Consider the following 20969-nt stretch of genomic DNA (forward strand, 5'->3'; position numbering starts at 1 on the left):
AACTTTTAAAAGAAATTACCTCTGAAATCAAGTGAGATTCTGACATTAAAAAAGAGAAATTGATTTGGGTTGTTCAATTTTTATTGAATAACAATATATAGTACTAATAAATGGACTGTAGCAACTCCTAAATTTGGATAGTAGATCATTTTTGTAACTTTCTTCAGAGAATTTGAAATAAAAAATTGAATCGTTAAAGAGATTCTAAAACGTTAAGAAAAAAATGAAAAAGAAGAAGAAAAATTGAAACAATATTATATTAAAGATTACTGAATACCCATTGTTTCACATGCTGTTTGATTTGTGCAATTTCAGTTTTCTTTTGGTTGCATTTTTTGTTGGATCCCGTTTGCTTCAGCTACTCCATAATGGATGTCATGGAGGAGGCAAATTCATTTGATTCAGCTGCTCTAGTATGGTTGCTGTGGAAGAGAAGATTGTCTCGATGTGAATGGAGGAGTAGAGAGCTACTTTTCGTAAAAACTGGAAAGAAAGAGAAGAGGAGAGTGTATTAATGGAAAAAAAACTTTAAATTTGTATATTTAAATTGTTTTTGTACATACCTTATTTTTTTTAAGTATTTTATTACTTACCGTATAAAAAAAAAAAAACCCTATATATAAAGAGAATGGTACGACATATAGTTACTTAAAATGTCTCTCATGAGTACTTATTTTATATATTTAATATATATACTGTTAACTTTGGTTCTTGTAAACCCAATATATATATGCATATGTGTTCAGAATATGTTTCATTGCCACATGCATATGATATATATTGCATGTACTAGTGCTTTCTTTTCACACGTATTATTTTTTATTAAATTTAATTAAGGGAAATCACCGTATATACGTTATTTTAGCTTCTTTTTTTTTTCATTTATACGGTTTTTCTCTTTTATTACCATTTTTATATTTGTTCTTTTTAACATATATGTTAATACTTTATTTGGGCTTTCATTTTTAGGATTTCAACACAACTTCAGGCCCCTCTTCTTTGTTCTCTTCTTCTCTTCTCTTCTCTGCATGCATAACCAAACCCAAATTTCTAAACCCTTGCTACCACTAATCTGAAGATCCATTCCACTAATCTTCAAATCCATTCTTTTTTCTCGCCTAAAGCACACGGTGATTGTAGCTCATCTTGTCGGCAAAACTCCATTGGATTCGGTCCATATCAAAGCTCCGAACCATAACTATCACCGACTGGTTTTGGTCCAAATCCAAGCTCCAAAGCTGCTCCAGATCAAGAAATTGCTCTCAACTCCAAAGGTTGTTTCTGAAGAAAATCGCTTGGCTAGGTAACCCACTGCACTTATATTTTTCTGTTTGTTTGTTAAGATAAAGATTGCTAGCCGTGTTTTTGAGTTTGATTGCTGCTTTTTTTTTTCTTTCTCAAAATCACATTTTCTCTTTAGTTTTGGAAATGAGTTTTATTGAATTTGGGTGCTAACTTGTACAAATTGGTTGAGACATTTTGTCGAGCATTATGTATACGATTTGTAGTAGACTCATACAAATTGGAATAGGGACTTTGAGTAATATTTTAGTCACTGCAAGTGCAAGTTGTGTGAGGAGTTTGAATTTTGAATGAATTTTTGTTGGTGTACCGGTCTTGCATCTTCAATAGACTTAGATTTGTTGCTTAATTTTTAACTCTATGATAATTTTTGCTGGAACTTTACATTTCTATTGTTTATTTATTTCTAGGCTATAGTCAGATTATTGAATGTAAAACTTGATGAAACCAAAAACTACAGTACAATTGCAGCAACCCAGTAGAACACCTGAACAACAATCTAGAAAACACTCTTCAGTGCAAAAGTTAAATTTAGATGTGTTATCCAGATTTTTGGATAGCGTTTAGATGGATATCCTCGGGGAAGCTGAATTACCAATGTCTTTCGCGGTAGGTGACCAGAGCTCGCGGATGGACAGAAAGGCTTCGCCTCTCCCGTTTAGTGTCCGGATTACTCTTTCAAGCAAACGCGACACGGAAGCTCGTCAACTCTCCCGGACTCCCGAAGGGGTATCCTTCGGGGAAGCTCCTTCCAGGAGAAGCTCTTCAAGTGGTCTTCGCGGAAACAGTTCCGTGCCTCGCACGGAACAAAACCAGGCGGTCGAGTTGTGGAGGAGGCATATTTGGAATGATATCCACCTGACACAAGATCCCGCCTGACACGCCCGACAGGTCAAAGCCGCACACATCCCAGCATGCCTAAGGGTACCTTTTCGCCTACTGTTCCGCTGACAACTTGGAAAAGACGGCTGACTTTGTGTATTCCCCATACTTTCACGTAAATATACCCACATAGAGTCTGGTAGCCATGCTACTACAGTAATTGTATCCCCTATTTATGGCTGGTGTAATTAAGACTCATGGACGTAGAGAAAAACCCTAATCCAAAACCCTAGCTATAAAGACCCCCTCATTTTACAATAGGGGGGACGGCCAACAAATTACATAGCAAGAACTCTACTAAAATCTCTCTAGCTTCATCTTCTCCAAGAGAACCCGAGAGAAACACTGTGAGGTTGTGAGTTCTTTATACACCAGCTATTTGACTGTTATTCTCGACAAGTATAATAACATCGACTCGTGGACTAGGGCTCGTTAATGCCTGAACCACGTAAAAACACTGTTTGTGTTATTTATATTTCTGCACTTTTATAGCTCTTGTCTTTTTATTATTCCGTTCGTATTCGTTTCCGAAAAACTCGGTAAACATTTTGGTGCTTTCATTGAGAGCTGTAGGAAGTTGTTAGTCAGCTCTTTTTCTGTGTACGTTTTTTGTATTCACTTCGTGCTAAAGAGATGGTGACTACGAGAAAATCCGCGGTTGACAAAAATGCTAGGGTCAACCCCGATACTGTGATGGAAGATGCGGTGCAAAACGAACCCTTGGACTACCAAGGTGAAGACCCGACATCCCGCCAGGATCGGGTCAATACCAAAGATACGACATACTTAGAAGACGAAGAAGAGTATGTCCAAGACGGTTATTACAAGGACGGCTGCTACTATGAGAAGGACCTAGAACTGGTCCAAGTAGCCGAAGAACTGGAGGTCACCAAAGCCAAGCTTGCTGAGCAGGAGCGCCTCTCCGAAAAAATGCAGCGCATGATGGAGCGCCTCCAAAGCAAGTTCGGAGACCTAGGCGACTCGGACGAGGACGCCTCTGTTTTAGGTGGTGCTAATGCCGCTATGCCGGATCTAGCCGCTGCTGGACCATCCAAAGCCGCCCCTAACAAGGGCAAAGAAAAAGTTGGAGAGCCTGTACGCGCTGACGCCCCTGCACCTCCTAAAGGCGTGAATCACCAGGCCGACTGCCCCCCCCGCGCGCAGAAGGTCTCTGGCGCTCCTAAGCCCAGACGTCCTTCAGCCCCAAAGGGGCACTCCGTGCCTAAAGGGCCCGGTGCTACGGCACCCAGGCCTAGGGGAAGGAACAACCGCCCCAGTGATTCTGTCAACCAGGACGGTCGGGCTGCGAACTCGCACTCCGAAGATAGTTGGTCCACGGTGGACCTAAGAAGAAGGTTGGAGGCCAAGTATGAAAAGGCCAAAGGAGAAAAGGCCCGGCCTCGCGGAGATGACCTCCGAAATCATATTAATGACAAGCTCCGGGGACGTGACCTCCCGGAGAGTGATACGAAGAGGCTCGAGGAACAGATTGCTGCCTTGACCAAGCTGGTCCGGAAGCAAAGTGGTACCCTGTCAGACTTTGAGGAGGAAGACCTGGAACCATGTATTCGGAGGATCGCGAAAACGTCCCTCCCGGATAACTTCAAAATGCCTCACATAGAATTATATGATGGGAGGACAGACCCGCGTACCCACCTAGCTAAATACAACAAAATGATGCAAGTGGCGCGTGTCAGTGAGGACGCCAAATGCATGTGCTTCTCACTCACCCTTACCAAGTCCGCGGAGGACTGGTGGAAAAGATTAGCTCCCGGATCAATCCACAGTTGGAAGGAGCTACAGTCCGCATTCAGGAGGCAGTTCATTGCTGCCCGTGACCACGACATTGAGGTTGGTTCCTTAACCAACATCAAGCAGCAACCCAATGAGAACCTCAAAGCTTTCATTCAGAGAATGATGGAAGCTGCTGCGAAGACCAAGGTCAGCGATGACATGAAGCTGATCGCCCTTCAATCGGGCCTTACTGTCGGCTCCCTGCTATGGGGGGAAATGCAAAGGAGACGGGCAGAAACGATGTCCGAATTCATGTCAAAAGCTCAGGGAATCATCAACCTTGAGGATGCCTACCAGCAGGCCTTTGGAGTTTCCCCAGCTCCAATGCCTTCCGTGACTGCGCCGAGCTTTGCTTCGCAAGCTCCCGCACCAGCTCTCACGCTTCCAGGAGCCCAATTCACTCCAAGTGTGTATGGGCCTTCCGCGTCTGCTCAGACGCCGAGTCAAACCCATTTCTCTAGGTACGGAGCTGTACAAACCGGATGTAGTATCGTTCCTGGCATGCCGCAGCCGCAAGCGGAAGCCCCATAATGAAATTTGAGCCAATCGCGGAGCAAACGAAGCGGAAGAAACTCAAACCGGGGAGACCATTCAAAGAAACCCCGGAAGGACTATGAGCCCAAGTTCACGGAGTATACCAGTTTGATAGACTCGCGAGAGAATGTCTATCGGGCGACCTGTAATATGGTCAACTACAGGAAGCCCCCGAAAGTGTCTCACGGAGGGAGGCGTCCGCGAGACTCCAATAAGAGGTGTGAGTTCCACGGAGACGTGGGGCACACCACGAACGAGTGCCTTTAGCTGAAGGATGAGATCGAGTCCCTGGCAAGAGCGGGACACCTCGGTCAGTGGGTGAGGATACCCATTATCTATCCCGGACAGGGAGTAGTTCACGAAGCTGCATATTCCCCGGGACAGAGGGGGACCGCTAGCGCTCCTGGAGCCGGTCACCCCCAAGCTCCCGGGTCTCAGTTCCCAGCGCTTCCTGCTCCAACCGCTCCGGCACCCATTGCCTTGTTGGCTCCAGGACCTGGCAACCCATATCCGCCCGGCCTTGCTCCGCCACCCGTTGACGGACACGTAGCCACCATTTCCGGAGGACCGCACCTTGCCGGAAGCACCCGCAACTCCCAGAAGAGGTACTTGAGGGAGTTAGAACACACCGGGGAGATGTGCGCCTTGGTTCAATCACCTGCTCAACGTCCCCGAATGATGGATCTTCCCATCACCTTCACGGAGGATGATGCTCGACATGTGCACTTCCCCCACAACGATCCCCTCGTGGTGGAAGCCCAGATTGCCAATAAGAAGGTCTCACGGATCTTGGTCGATAACGGAAGCTCCGTAAACATCCTCTTCAAAGCGGCCTTCCACGCGATCGGATTAACCGAGACAGACCTAACCCCATGCCCCATCCAGCTTCAAGGGTTCAATGGGGATGCACTCATGCCATTAGGAAAAATTCAACTTCCAGTCACCCTCAGAGGAGAAAGCGACGCTTGTGCCTTCAAGCACAGCACATTCGTGGTGGTCGACTGCCCCACGGCGTATAATGCCATCCTAGGCCGACCGGTCCTAATAGATTGTGGGGCCATAACCTCGATACGCCACTTATGCTTGAAGTTTCCATGCGATGATGGGCGTATCGGCACCCTCCGAGGGGACCAACGAAGTGCACGAAGCTGTTATAACATCTCCGTCCGATCCGTCTACACGGTCCAGGAGACGGTTGCGGCCATTCCATTGGCGGAAGAATTACCAAAAACTGGGGGTGCTCAAGAGGCATACTTTGATGAACTCGACCCAAGAGTGGGAATCGAGAAAGCAATAGAGCCGATGGAGGAATTCGAAGAGGTGATCCTCAACCCGGGAGATCCCACCAAAGTCATTCAGGTGGGGAAAAACCTGCCGTCGGCCATTCGAGATAAGATCGTGGCCACTGTGAAGAATAATCAGGATATCTTGGCATGGTGCCACGCTGATATGACGGGGATTAATCCTAATGTTGCGTGCCACGCACTCAACATAGACCCATCTGCAACTCCAATTCGCCAAAAGAGGAGGCCGTTAGACCCAGTGAGGGCCGAAGCCGTCAAAGCTGAAGTGGACAAGCTGATGTCCATAGGCTTTCTCCAGGAGTCACACTATCCCATGTGGTTGGCCAACCCAGTTCTGGTCCCGAAACCCGATGGGTCCTGGAGAATGTGCATTGACTTCACGGACCTAAACAAAGCCTGCCTGAAAGATTGTTTCCCTCTTCCGCGAATCGATCAGATGGTAGACGCTACTTCCGGGTACGAACTCTTATCCTTCATGGATGCGTACTCCGGATACAACCAGATCAAGATGCATGTCGCGGACCAGGAACACACCAGCTTCCTCACGGACAAGGGTGTCTACTGTTACGTGGTCATGCCTTTCGGTTTGAAGAATGCTGGGGCGACGTACCAGCGTCTAGTAAACAGGATGTTCAAGGACCAACTGGGGAGGAACATGGAGGTGTACGTGGACGACATGTTGGTAAAATTCAAGACCTCCGGGGACCACAGTGACGACCTTGAGGAAGCTTTCGCCGTGATCCGAAAGTATGGAATGAAACTGAATCCAAAGAAATGTACTTTCGGGGTCTCGTCTGGGAAGTTCCTCGGTTTCATTGTCAGCTCCCGCGGAGTGGAAGCCAACCCTGAGAAAATTAAGGCGTTCATAGATATGCCTTCCCCCCGGAAGCATAAAGATGTCCAGAGCGTTACAGTTTGGATAGCTGCTCTCAGCCGCTTCGTATCCAAGGCCACTGACAAGTGTATCCCCTTCTTCAATGTGTTGCGAGGAAACAAGAAGTTCGAGTGGACCCCCGAATGCGAAGCAGCCTTCCAACACCTCAAGGAACATTTAACCCGGGCTCCCATTCTTTCCAAACCTGTCAAAGGAGAGGCGTTGTTCTTATACTTAGCTGTGACAGAGCACGCAGTGAGTGCCGCTCTCGTCTGGGAAGATGGCCGTATCCAGCTCCCTGTGTATTACGTAAGCAAGAGGTTACTGGACGCCGAGTCCAGATATTCAATGATCGAAAAACTCTCCCTCTGCTTGCTAATTGCTTCGCGGAAGCTAAGGCCATATTTCCAGGCGCACACCATCAAAGTACTCACCAACCACCCTCTCCGACAAGTCTTGCAGAAACCAGAGTCTTCTGGCAGATTGCTTAAGTGGGCCATGGAACTGAGCCAGTTCGACATCCACTACCAACCACGTGTTTCCATAAAAGGACAAGCTCTCGCGGACTTTATTGTGGAATGCTCGGGAATGAATGACCTCCCGGAAGATCCTGTCCCGGAACTTCCCACATGGAAGGTCTATGTAGACGGAGCCTCAAATGAAAAAGGAGTTGGAGCGGGGGTCATCCTAATATCTCCCCAAGGGCATCAGCTCCAGAGCGCCATCCGTTTCGCGTTCCCAGCATCCAACAACGAGGCAGAACACGAAGCCATGTTAGCTGGATTACGACTGGCCAGAGAAGTCGGAGCCCAAAAAATCGAAGTATACAGCGACTCCCTACTTGTGGTAAACCAAATATCCGGGGAATACCAGACGAAAGGCGAAAAAATGGCTGCCTACGTGTCTCTCTCCCGCGGCCTACTGCAGCATTTCAAAGGCTACCAAATCCGCCAGGTCCCCCGGGATCAGAACTCACTCGCGGACACGCTGGCCAAGCTTGCAACAGACCCGGAGATTGAACAATATGGCCTGGTGCCCATCGGGCACTTAGAAGCACCCACTACCGAGACACAGAGGGTAAATGCCATCATCGACCATTCCCATTTCTGGATAGGACCCATCCTCAGATTTCTCACCACCGGAGAGCTCCCCACTGATAAAGCTGACGCAAGAAAGCTCCAGTATCAAGCTCCCCGATACGTGGTTATGGATGGAAAGCTTTACCGCAGGGGGTTGTCCATACCCTTCCTTAGGTGTGTTGCCAGAACCGAAGTCAGCGCCATCATCCATGAGGTTCACGGAGGCTTCTGTGGCGACCATACCTCCAGGCCGAGCCTCTCCAAAAAGTTCCTTCGACAAGGATACTTTTGGCCCACCATGAAGAAGGATTGTGTGGATTATGTCAGAAGGTGTGAGCAGTGCCAGAGGTACGCCAAGGTTCCGCGAGCGCCGCCTATAGAAATTACCTTAATGACCAGCCCCTGGCCGTTCGCCGTTTGGGGCATTGACCTAGTAGGTTCCCTCCCAACTGGAAAGGGTGGAGTGAAGTATGCCATAGTCGCGGTAGACTACTTCACCAAATGGGCTGAGGCTGAACCTATGAACACGGTCACATCTAAAAAAGCACTGGACTTTGTCATCAGGAATATAGTGTGTCGTTTTGGGCTTCCACGAAAAATTGTGTCCGACAACGGGAAGCAATTTGACAGTGAACACTTCATGAACTTCTGTGCTTCGCATGGAATTATCAAAAGCTTTTCCGCAGTCGCCAGACCCCAGGCTAATGGGCAAGTGGAGGCTGTAAACAAAATATTAAAGACCACGTTGAAGAAAAAACTCCAAGCCTGCAAGGCTCACTGGCCGGAAGAACTTCCGCGAGTACTTTGGGCCTATCGCACAACAGAGAGAACTTCGACGGGGCACACGCCTTATTCCATGACCTTCGGTTGCGAGGCCGTCATCCCAGTAGAAACTATGATCCCCTCTCACAGGCAGGATACCTACGACCCTACCCGGAACCACGCCCTTCTCCAGGAGTCCCTGGACATGATGGAAGAGCTCCGGGAGCAGTCGTAGGTCCAACTAAAAATGTACCAAGGCAAGATAGCCCGACACTTTAACACGAGAGTCAAGAGCCGTACATTCGAAGTTGGGGATCTTGTCCTACGGAGAGTATTTCCTACTACGCAGGATCCGGGAGTGGGAGTCCTCGGACCCAACTGGGAAGGCCCCTACGAAGTCCAAGAAAAAGTGGGCCATGGGACGTATCACTTAAAGAGACTCGACGGATCTAAAGTCCCACGCGCCTGGAACGCGGAGCACCTCCGCCGTTACTACCAGTAAGCCCCGGACGATCTAGTCGGAAGTCCTTGGTGAAATTAGCAAAAGTGAAAAATGTGGAAATAATCCTCCCTGTTGTAAAACACGTGCCTAGCAGGCTAATTTAATGAAACACGGAGAGATTCACTCCACTTTTACTGCACTTTTTATCCCTGTGTTCAAAGCTGCGTTTTAACAAGTGACCACGCGGTCCGGAGACGTCCAGACCCCACGCTCACTTGGGGGGGTATACATGGCTAAGGCATAGCCATACGCCCCTTGAACAAAACATACACAGAACACCACTTATGTGCTAGCATTGTGTTTGAAATTTTTAAATTGTTAAGCTTAGGTTAATTTGTTGCCATGAACATGTTTGCATTACGTGAATTATGTGTTTATGTGAAAATTGCCATTGAAATGCCTGCCATTATGCATCATGAAAATTATCTCCTGTGTAGCACAGCGATGAACAGGACTGGGGGGTGGGGCACATTCAGAGAGCTACGCCGAAACACCCCCAACTCCCTGACAAGTCCTTTGCAGACATATTCCGCGATCACTGTAGAGCTTTGCTTCGCAAGCTCCAGCTCCGGGTCCCGTAAGGCGAAAGATGGCGAGATCCGCGACCGTTGTAAGCCGTGCTTCGCAGGCTTCAGCTCCGGATCTCACAAAATAATGCATGGCGAGCTCCTCGACCACTGCAAGTTTCTGCTCCAGGAGCAGACATGGTCGATCCCCCACTCACAGCAGGCCTTGCTTCGCAAAGCCCCTGCTCCGGGATCGCACCTGGTAGGCGTGGCAATTTCCCCGACAGCAACGAGCCTTGCTTCGCAGGGCTCCGTGCCAGGTCCCTGAAGCCAGCCACCATGAGGTTCGCAACGACAGTTAGTTTTGCTTCGCAAAGATCTAACCTTAAGTCTAGCGGCGCTCACCAAAAGAACTCCCGTTCCGAACCATGGAACGGCTCACCTTAGCAATCCCAGCGAACAGTATAACTACAAGTCCCGGGATTGGCTATTTGCCTTAGGAAAGCTAAAATACGGTGAAAGGAGTCTGGCCGTTGGAACCAGGAAACCTTCGTAACCTAGAAACTACGTGGGAAAAGACATCAGTCGTTAGAGCCTCAAGTGGGAAGTGCATAGGTTCTGGCCGTTGGAACCAAAACCTCATGCGCCCCTACAACAGTTTCTACCGTATAAAAGTCTACCCTAAACGCAAAGTTAAATAAAGAACTCGGCAGAAAAGAAAGGAGAATGCTATAATTATAGCAAATGTGTCTGCAATGAAAAACTCAAATGAAAAACAATTAAAGATAAAACCCCTTCAAGTATTGGGGGTGGCTGCAGCTTCCACGACCTCGGCCTTGGGGACATCGGCTTCAACTGAGGCTGGCGGAGTCGGCTCATTGGAAGGCGGAACTTTGTCACGGGAAGGTTCAGAGGTCCCCGCCTCTCCGGGATCTCCCGCCTCGGGGGCTCCAACACGTTCGTCAATGTTGTAAGTTTGGACGTACGCCTCTGGGCCTTGATCCCACACGAGTAGCTTCTCCCTCATGGCATCGGCATCCTCTCCCAGATAGCCTAGTACCTCCGGGTTCACTTTCCAGAGTTGATGCATGAGGACCACATGCGATATATTAATCGTCCTGTTCAGTATCACCTCAGCATCCTCCTTCTCCTTCAAGCGCTCCGCCTCGGAGGTTGCCAGTTGTGCCTCTGCGACAGCTAATTGAGCCCTTAGTTTGTCCATCTCGGCCTTGGAGGCATCCCGCTCTCCCTTAAGAGAATCAATCTCCTTGCGCTGCTCCCTATTTTGGTTCAGCACGGATTGCTTCTCGGTCACATGCCCCCTGGCAGTGAATTGCAAGGCTCCAATCTCTTTATCCTTCTCGGCGAGCCCCAACTGCAGCATAGACACGAGATCCCTGCTCCTCTTATGGAGTTGCTCCTCCTCGTGCAGCTTACTCTGAAGAGTGGAATATTCCTCTTGCTGCTTAAGGAGGAGATCATTTTTTGATTGCAAGCGGGCTTCCAAGGTATCCTTCTCCACCCTGGCTTGGGACAGCTCTTCCCGGAGCTTGGAGTTTTCGGCCTTCATCTCATCCGACCGCTGTCTGAACTCATTCTCTGCGTTGGCCCGGTACTCTTGATATTTGGCAAGATATTTCTTGTCCGCCTCTTCCTCAGCCGTGCGCCGGGCCTGTTCAATCTTCTCCGAAGCCCCCAAGGCCTGTTGGGTAAGTTTCTCCTTCTCCGCCTCCAAGGCCTGGCGAGCCACCTGGCTCTCCTCCAGCTGAACCAGAACTGCACCCACCTCCCGGAACGAGCGTTCCGCGATCAGAGAGGCCTGCATGGAAAGACAACGCAATGAGTTAAGCAGAACCAAATGTGCTAAGACAGATGATCCCAAAGCTTAACTGACGGCTTACCCCGGACAATTGTTGCTTCACGACATGTGTTAGCAGCAGCGGATCCTTACTGCTACTAATGGCCCATTTCTCAGAATTGAGCTCGCACAAGCTCAGGTCCATGTCCTCCATCATCTCCGCTCCGAACGGCGCCAATGCACGTCCAAGCCTAGGCACCAGCCTCTTCTCCAAGGCTGGGCCATCCAAAACCGCTCCAGCCGGGTGAAGAGACCTCACCCCCTCGGCCAACTCAGCTCTCTTCACGGCAGACAAGTTGTCTGCCCTTCCCTGAGTAATGGCCTTCTCAGCCTCCAACCGCCTCTTCAAAAAATTATCGGCCCGTCTTACACCCTCCAGGAGGGCAGCGGGGAAACGGGTTGGTTTCTGCGGGAAGTGGAACTTCAGGCCAGGCAGAGGAAGGTTTATTTGCTGAGAAGAAGGAGACCCCGAAAGGGTGGACTCCCTTTGGGCTGGAGGAGGAGGCAGACGGGGTACTAAGGCCCCGATCTGTTGTTTTTGCTGCTGCGGTGGCGGAGGTGACTGCCTTTATTGTTGTTGTTGCCTTTGCTGCTGCGGCAGCGGAAGCAATTGCCTTTGTTGTTGCTGCTGGTTTGGATGTTGTTGTTGCTGCCGCTGTGGCGTTGGTGATTGTCTCTGTTGTTCTTGTTGCTGCTGTTGTTATAGTTGTGGTTGCTGTCGTTGCTGTTGTTGTTGCCTTCGACCGGGAGAAGAGTGTCTAAGGCATTTCTTCTCGGCGCCCTCACCATCCCCTCCGGGACGCTTGCTCACCCCAGTCGTCTTCACGGGGAACATAAGCCCTTCCCCGTCGCTGCTGCTACTCGAGACCATCATAGTCTCGGAAGGCCCGTCGGTAGGAGACTTCTCTACCCCCGGAGACGCTTGCGCCTCGCCACTTGTCTTCTTGGGGGTGGCAGCTTTACCTCCCCTACCAGCCTTGGCCTTCCGTCCTTTCCCCTTGGACGGGTCTTGGCTGGTGGCAGCCTTCTTAATGAGCAGGGTAACTCTCCCCAACATCTTGGCTTCTGGATGCTCTGCAAGAAACATACGAAGCAAGGTTAACGAACCAACAAGCAATGAGAAAGAAGATAAGCAGAAGACAAGACAATCGACAACATAAAAGCACAAGCAAGACCGCCAGCAGGGAACAAGAAACAAGAAAAAGAAAAGTTTGAAAGGGACGACCATGCACGAGAAACGTGGATGGCCTTCCCCGAGCAAAACAAAACACCGCCTCCTGCTCCAGGAAGCTCCCGTACTCCTTGAAGTCCGGGAATGACATGCTGAGGGAAGAAGGGTCAACCATGATGACACCTTCTGGCAGACTACCGTCACTCAGACATCCGAGGAGCTCATCTACCCTATCGCAATATCTGTCAAAGGGTATCCTACAAGGATCTAGCCTAAGGAAGCGGGGATCGAACCCCATCTGAGAGGTCCGGGAAACCTCAGACAGGCTGGGGGTGTGGATCAATCGAAAACTAGTCTTACCTCTCCCGGAGGTACCAGCCCCCGGTGTCCCTTCGTTAGGGTAAGCTGCGGCGTGGCGAGCCTCGATCTCCTCTCCCTCCGGCTGGGGGTCGGGGAACCTCTCCGCCCAACTAGGGGATAAAGCATTCTCGTCCCGGGCTGCTTGGTTGATCACCTTGGACAGCTCTAGGGCAATCTGTTCCCGGATGTCAGCTGAAACCTGACTTTGCCCCCTGCCACTCACTGGCTCAATGTTTTGGAAAGAGGCGAGTAGCCCATACTCCCTCAAAGATTCGGAGGTCACAAGTCCCTCCACTTTCAACTCTTCCTCCGAGAGCCCTTCGTAGAACTTGGACCTCCTTATCATCTCCGCACAGCGAGGTGTCCGCGGAACGACTTCTGCAAAATTCAAATACAAGCATTAGAGATCCTCCCGAAAGGCAAATCAAACGCAAAGAAACAAAGTTGAAAAGGAGAGGAAGGAGCACTTACCAGGGATCTTGAAGTCCAAAGATAGGGCTGGCACCCTCTTCAGTGGGAAGCCAGTCGTCAGGAACCAGTACTCCCGGAGGTCTGGAACCCTCGCGGTATGACAAGTGGGACACATCACGTCCGGGTGCCTCTCCAGCTTGTAAAATCCCACCTTGTCTGAATGACCCCTCATGGGCTGAGACTTCAACCCGTAGAAGTACAGTACCTCCTCCGGAGTAGGAGCTTCCAGTTTCCGGGACTTGCAAAAGATGAACCACCCCGCTAGGAGCTTGTAGCTGGGGGGAATCAACTGGAAGGGGGCAATCCCCGCCTTCACACAGAAATTGGCAAAGTAACTTCTTAGGGGCAAGTGCGCCCCACACACTATGTGTGCCCAGCTCCAGGCACCAAAACCCTCGTGGCTCTGACTAGCCGATTCGCCCAGCACCGACAGACGGTGCCACATCAGGCCTGGGATATTCTTCAGGCCTGCCTCTGAGGAGTACAGCTCCAGTATGCCGTAGTTCCTGAACAGGTTCGGCTTCTGGTCCATCTCCCAGATTGAACTATTGGTAGTTGGTGGGCTAGCCGCGACCACTTTTGTCTTTCCTTTCCCCTTTGCGCCGGCGACAGGGGAACCCTTCTCCTGGGCAGAATCAGCCTCCGCCACAATGAGGAGTTGTTCCTTTGAGATGTTCGTCACTGAACAAAAGAAACAAAGAAGAAAACACTCTAAGCAGTCAACACCCTTGTCATACCCTAGTGGTATCAAAGGCGTCGGGGAGACCCTCCCCGAAAACTGCTTGGAGAGGCTCCCACCGAGCTTGCCGAAGGGTTGGCACCATGCCACCCGAAGGACAGCAAGGAGCCAAACTCAGACTCTGAGCCTAGGCCCGCCGAGAGAAGTATTTCTCCAGAGAAAGACACCCTAAAGGCGTTCATGCTTATGCCCTAAAACAGCAAACCAGAACAACGCAAGCAAGACAAGAAACGACTTTCCAAGCGCAAATCGTCAAAGCATGCAAAAGAGACTACTTATCGACTCACATCAATCGCATGCCTATCAAAGCCCTATTCACGCATGCACATAGGCGATAATGGCAGAAAACTCAACTCTAACAACTACCGACAACCTAAGGTTTGGGAGGAAAGAGCAAAGTAGAAATACTTACTGGTATTCGGGTAGTTGAAGGTTGAAGGAGTAACCGGATCACTGCACAGAACGATCGCGAGAAGTAAAACCTGCAAAGACGAACGGCGATTCAAATCCTGAACTTCGGCGAAAAAACCCACTGCCAAATCAAAAGAAAAGTTTCTAGATCCCTTACCAAAAGAAGTGGCAAGTTCGAAGGAATGGAAGCTTGGAAGCCTGAGAGTTCGAAGGTTTGGGAATCTGAAAATCCGAAAGATAGAGAATTTGAAAGCGTAAAGAGGAAGAAAGGTCCGTTCCCTTGTTTTTATAGCAGGGAAGAAGTCATTTCGAATTCCTCAAATGGACGGTCCCGATCTTCCCATTCCGTGTGCATCAGATCCAACGGCTGGAGATGAAGCGACGATCCTATTTATGACTCCTCGGATGGGAATAAAGTATTTATTTCCCATCATTATACCACCTCGGGCCCGGAGTACCATTAAAAACCGTCAAATCATTACTCAGATGCCTGACGCACGCATACTCAACCAGTCGCCTCACGCACACGTCTTGGTCGCAGAACCATTCCCGGCATGACGCGTGGCCCTTGCCGTACTTAAGTACTTGAGTTCAAACAGAAGAAATTCCCTTCCCTTTTCATACTAACACTCAGGCGGGAAAAAGGAATACTTCCGGGAACACAGAAGGTGGCCCCTCGCCTAATCTAAGAAACCGGAATACCCGGAGGACCGTACAAGCTCCCGGATCTCTCAAAGCTCCGTGACCTTGGGGGGTAAATGTTATCCAGATTTCCGGATAGCGTTTAGATGGATATCCTCGGGGAAGCAGAATTACCAATGTCTTTCGCGGTAGGTGACCAGAGCTCGCGGATGGACAGAAAGGCTTCGCCTCTCCCGTTTAGTGTCCGGATTACTCTTTCAAGCAAACGCGACACGGAAGCTCGTCAACTCTCCCGGACTCCCGAAGGGGTATCCTTCGGGGAAGCTCCTTCCAGGAGAAGCTCTTCAAGTGGTCTTCGCGGAAACAGTTCCGTGCCTCGCACGGAACAAAACCAGGCGGTCGAGTCGTGGAGGAGGCATATTTGGAATGATATCCACCTGACACAGGATCCCGCCTGACACGCCCGACAGGTCAAAGCCGCACACATCCCAGCACGCCTAAGGGTACCTTTTCGCCTACTGTTCCGCTGACAACTTGGAAAAGACGGCTGACTTTGTGTATTCCCCATACTTTCACGTAAATATACCCACATAGAGTCTGGTAGCCATGCTACTACAGTAATTGTATCCCCTATTTATGGCTGGTGTAATTAAGACTCATGGACGTAGAGAAAAACCCTAATCCAAAACCCTAGCTATAAAGACCCCCTCATTTTACAATAGGGGGGACGGCCAACAAATTACACAGCAAGAACTCTACTAAAATCTCTCTAGCTTCATCTTCTCCAAGAGAACCCGAGAGAAACACTGTGAGGTTGTGAGTTCTTTATACACCAGCTATTTGACTGTTATTCTCGATAAGTATAATAACATCGACTCGTGGACTAGGGCTCGTTAATGCCTGAACCACGTAAAAACACTGTTTGTGTTATTTATATTTCTGCACTTTTATAGCTCTTGTCTTTTTATTATTCCGTTCGTATTCGTTTCCGAAAAACTCGGTAAACAAGATGTTCTTTGAGTTTCACTGCTATCTAAAAAATGTTGCATTTGTTTTCTATCCCTTTTCTTTCATTGTTATGAAAAAGAAAAATGGATAAAATAACATGAAAATAGTACAGGAACAAAAATATTAAAATAAATGTTACATATATGCATCATTACCTTCCTCTTATTTAGAACAATGTTTAGTGTGTCATCTAGCTATCTCTTCTTGTGTTTCCTTGAATTGTCCAAAGCACCATCAGTCAATGCAACAATTAATATGAAACTTATAAGAGTAATAAAAGCTACAAAATTAAGCAGCATATTAAATTAAAATAGCATAGCCAATTTAAGCAGCATATTAAATTGAGCAGTATAGGGTAAATTATTAATTCTATGTGATTATTGGTTCAGAAATTTCTTTGTCTGACATAGTTAATTTAAGTCTTTTGGTATAATATTTTCACATCAATACTTATTGTTAATGTTAAACAATGTTCATATTTATTTGGGGACTTTACTATATGAGCTCTCTGTTACCAGATACCAAATGATAACCACCCATTTTTTTAATGCTTACTTAACTTGTGCTCAATGTTGGATAGACTTAATATTTTCATATTTTGATGTATTTTAATCCATTTTTGGTAAATGTATCTGTTTTTCTCAGGTTGCTACAGTTTTTAACGAGTCATGGTTCATACACGGTTTTCGTCTACATCTCCTGCATCTCAAACAAATATTCCAAATTCTAAATCAAATATGAAATCTGCAGTTGCTTCTGTTAGTGAAGCAAGAGTGAAGAGAAGCCTCTATAATTCCAAAGATGATGCCAAAAAAGCAAAAAGATAAAAAAAAAAAAAATAAAAAAAAAAAGCCAATTAATTATTGAAGAACCTTGTGAATCTGCTCCTAAGGTATTTTTTCAATTCCTTTCACTTTAGCAATGATTCTTGAGTTTCCTATGTTTAACTATTCTGCATTTACTTTTAAGTAGGTATTATTAGGTTGCTTAGGTTGGTTGTTTATTTGTTGGTTTCTAAGTTGCTATATATTTTCAATGCTTTCCAAATTAATTTATTTGTGCTTATATTGTTTAAATGCTGTCTATGAATTTCTTAGGATTTTATAGGATTGTTAAATATGTTGTTTTTTATGTTGTTGATTAGTATTATGAGGTGGTTAGGTCTTTTGAAGGTTTCTTAATCATGCCTTAATTTCATTTTATATCATGTGATTGGCTTTCATAATACACATATAAATATATATATATATAGTGTTATTGATATATAGTCTCATAGTCTAGTATAATAAGACACTGAAAGCGAATGGTGAATGGAGATAGAGGAGTTCCTGAACTGACTGTAATGCGACTGAGAGATACTTATTTACGTATTGTTTATAGGGTTGATTCAAAGTTTATAGGGTTGCTTTATTTGTTGCTAGAAAGGGTTGCTAGGTAGGGTTGTTGTATTATTTCAAGGGTTGCTTAAGTGGTTGCTGTTTGTGTTGCTTAATTAGTTGTTCTGTGTTGCTTTTCTATGACGTTTGAATTTTACAGGGTTGCTTTATTAGTTTTATATGTTGTTAATGCATATTATGGGTTGATTAACAGTTTCAATAGTTGCTTAATTGGTTGTTCTTTGTGTGCTTAATAGGTTGATGTGTTTTGCTTAAGAAGTTGTTTGGGTTGCTTTTGTAGTTTTAATGGTTAATTAACATGTTTTTCTATGGATTGCTGATTGTGGCTTAATTTATTAATATTTGTATTTTTCTATATAATATTGTGTGTTCTTTTGCTATGTTTTATAGGGTATGAATTTCCTAATTCATCCGGATAATCGCTGTTCTTCAAAAATTGCTTCTACAATCAAATATTCTTTGATTCAAGCTATCCATGAGAAGCTTTCAACAAAGCAAGTTAGTGATTTTTGTGATTCTTGTTTTGGTCATTTCCTAAATCTGCCAGAGTTCACAATGCAACATCAGCTTATACACAATCTATTGCTAAGAGAGTTGCAACAACCCAACAAGCTAGAGATTTGGGTTGGTGTAAATGGCATGAAGCTTCGATTTGGGATAAGGGATTTTGCATTAGTCACCGGATTACGGTGTGTGGGCTCCACAGATAAAATCAAATATGTTTCAAAGGATAATGGTTTTTATTCTACATATTTCAAGGATCATTCGAAGATCAATAAGAAACTTCTTAAAGAATTCTTTGATGGGAAAAAATGGAAGAATGATGAGGATGCCTTGAAGATTACATTGATGCATTTTCTGCACAATTTCTTGCTTAGTTCTTCTGAAACTAATATTGTCCCTAAAGAAGACTTTAATATTATTGATAATGGTGAGTTTTCTGAATTTCCTTGGGGTAAAGAAATTTTCAAGGCTACTGTTGAACCTTTAAAGAAAAGGATTGTTGTAAAAAATAGTAAAAAAGAGAGCAACAAAGATGACAAGAAAAAAGAACAGGCTTTCTATAGGTTGCTTGGATTTCCATATGCCTTCCAAGTATGGTTTTTTGAGTGTTGTCCATATTTGAATGGGAGATATTGTCATCTCTCTCAAGGATCCATCCCACGTATTCTCAAATGGTCAAGCACCATTCAACCTACATTTGCAGAAGTGACCAAGTTGTTATCTTTGAATGTTGCTGAGGTATTTTCATTTTTAATAATATGCTTCTAATTATATTCTTTTTTATATCTATATATAAAAAAAACATTTGACTTTTATTGCAGTTGAAATTGAGGAATATATATCCTACTTCCAAGGAGAGAAAAAATTCAGAAATAAACAGTTTGTTTCCAAAAGAAAAGGAAGCTATTGAGGATGAAATCAGTGTTGCTGATAATGTTAGAGTTGCTCAAGGACATAGAGCAACTAATTCTAGAGTTGTTGCATTAGGAGATGATGACTTTGTAGAGACTCCACCTCGGTCTGTTGCTAGTGATTCTTCACCTTCTTTGCCTGCTATTCATCCTCACTTTGATGCTGGTGGTTGTTCATCTCCTACGCCTGAGATGCCTCATGTTTCGCTAAGTAGCATGCATGCACAGTTGCTAGCTTTAGAGGCATGCAACAAGAGATTAGAAGAAAGCAACACAAGATTAGAAGCAAGCAACAAGAAATTAGAAGAGAGCCACAAGATTTTTATTAATGAGTTGTCTTCATTGAAGAGTCATGTTCATGAAGGATTTTTGAATCTTCAAAAGTTATTTAGTTCCCATTTTGTAGGGAAACAGGTATGTACTGTTTTATGTTTACTTTTTAAACTTTTTGTGCTTTATCCTATCATTATTTGTTCCTTATTTTTTATTTTTGTTCTGTATTTGTATTTTGAATAGGATTCTCATGATATTGAGGAGGACAATACCAACATTGTTGATGATGAAATGGTTGAAAATAATTCGAAAGAAGAAGATGAAAAAGAGGAGGATGACTCTGAAGAAGAAGAAGTGCATCAATCTGAAGAAGATAACGATGAAAGTGATGATAATGATGATGATGATGATGAAGACAATGCAAAGTGTTTTGGAGAAGACAATGATAATGAAGAAGAAGAGAAAGATGACAATCATGAAAAAAACAATGGAGGAAACAAGGATGAGGATTCTAAGGTTGAGTTAATTTTATTTTGCAAAAAAAAAAGAAAAAAACTCATTGATATGTTTTTGCTTGCTTATTTGTATGTTTATTATGTAGGTTGATGATTCTCATGGTTCTTGTCAAGTTCCATCTCAAGTTGCCCAAGTTGATGAAGTTGCTAGTCATGGTGCTGGTGAGGTTGTTGATTCTCAAGTTGCTAAAGATCCAGAAGTTGTTGGAGTTGCAACTGAGGTTGCAGAGGCAGTTGCTGAAGATCCAAAAGTCTCTTTTTTGGATTTTTTATCAGACATTGAATTGGATAAGGCTATAGAAAATGCATATAAAGTTGTAGATGCGATGAAGGCAACTGGGGTATAGTTTTAGAATTCTCTTTATTTATTTATTTTTATTTAAAGTTATTGTGTATTACCCATTTTTATAGTCTTTTGCTTTAATTAATTGAATTATGTTGTTGTTGTTTATGGTTGTTGTAGTTGTTTATATGTATGTTTTTGGTTGCTGCAATGATGCATTTTGTGGGATTTTATTCAAACTACACTTATTTTTATTCAATTTTATCTTTTGCTTATCATGTTTACTTTGATTTCAATTTGTTATTTATAGGTAACTTCTATTCCTTGCACAACTATTGTCCCTTATGTTGGTAGTAGTGAGAGTAACTTAGGATATGTTACTCCTGCTCTACCAAAAAGGACAATTAAGCTTCCACCTTGCCTGCAGTCACCTTTTTTGCAAACTTTTTGTTCTTCTTCTAGGGAAAGTAGTGTGATTAAATCAACAGGAGGAATCAAGGTTGTCAAAGGACTTTGCCCATTAGATGACAAAATTGGTGAATTGCCTGACTTTGTCGTTGTTCAAGAATTCTATGTATGGCTTGATAAAGGAATGAAAAGTAATAACAAGTAAGTAATTTTTTTTTGGGTTTCTTGTTATCTTTGTTTTAGTTATTTTTTTTATGTTTTCTAATCATATCTTATTTATTTGATCTTAATATATTGAGATTGTACTCGAAAGAAGACAACCTTATCATACCTGGGTTGCAACTTGGGGTAGATGTTATTACTAAAAAGATGTGGTTTCATGCACTTCAATATAGTGGACAACCTATTTTAAAATCAGTAAGTTTTTTTGTTTTTCTTTTATTTTTTGTTTATATGGTGCTATTTTTTTTTTAGTTTAC

The 20969-nt window shown here is 45.3% G+C and overlaps 1 protein-coding gene across 1 annotated transcript; it reads left to right on the forward strand.

Annotated features, from left to right (window-relative positions):
* The first annotated feature begins 17502 nt into the window (after window positions 1-17502).
* LOC133795977 (uncharacterized) lies at window positions 17503-19527 on the forward strand. Its single transcript, XM_062233460.1, has 5 exons — window positions 17503-17633; window positions 17736-17788; window positions 17877-17884; window positions 17987-18838; window positions 18922-19527. The coding sequence occupies exons 1-5, from the start codon at window positions 17503-17505 to the stop codon at window positions 19525-19527; spliced, it is 1650 nt and encodes a 549-aa protein (XP_062089444.1).
* The last annotated feature ends 1442 nt before the right edge of the window (window positions 19528-20969 follow it).

The sequence above is a fragment of the Humulus lupulus genome, chromosome 8, assembly GCF_963169125.1.
Source record: "Humulus lupulus chromosome 8, drHumLupu1.1, whole genome shotgun sequence".
NCBI classification, from domain to species: domain Eukaryota; kingdom Viridiplantae; phylum Streptophyta; class Magnoliopsida; order Rosales; family Cannabaceae; genus Humulus; species Humulus lupulus.

Excerpts from the sequence above, each read along its gene's own strand:
- LOC133795977 (XM_062233460.1), top strand. The coding sequence starts at position 17,503 with ATGGTGAATGGAGATAGAGGAGTTCCTGAACTGACTGTAATGCGACTG. Across the intron at positions 17,634-17,735 it reads TTGCTAGAAAGGGTTGCTAG|GGTTGCTTTATTAGTTTTAT; the intron begins GTAGGGTTGTTG and ends TGAATTTTACAG. Across the intron at positions 18,839-18,921 it reads TATCTTTGAATGTTGCTGAG|TTGAAATTGAGGAATATATA; the intron begins GTATTTTCATTT and ends CTTTTATTGCAG.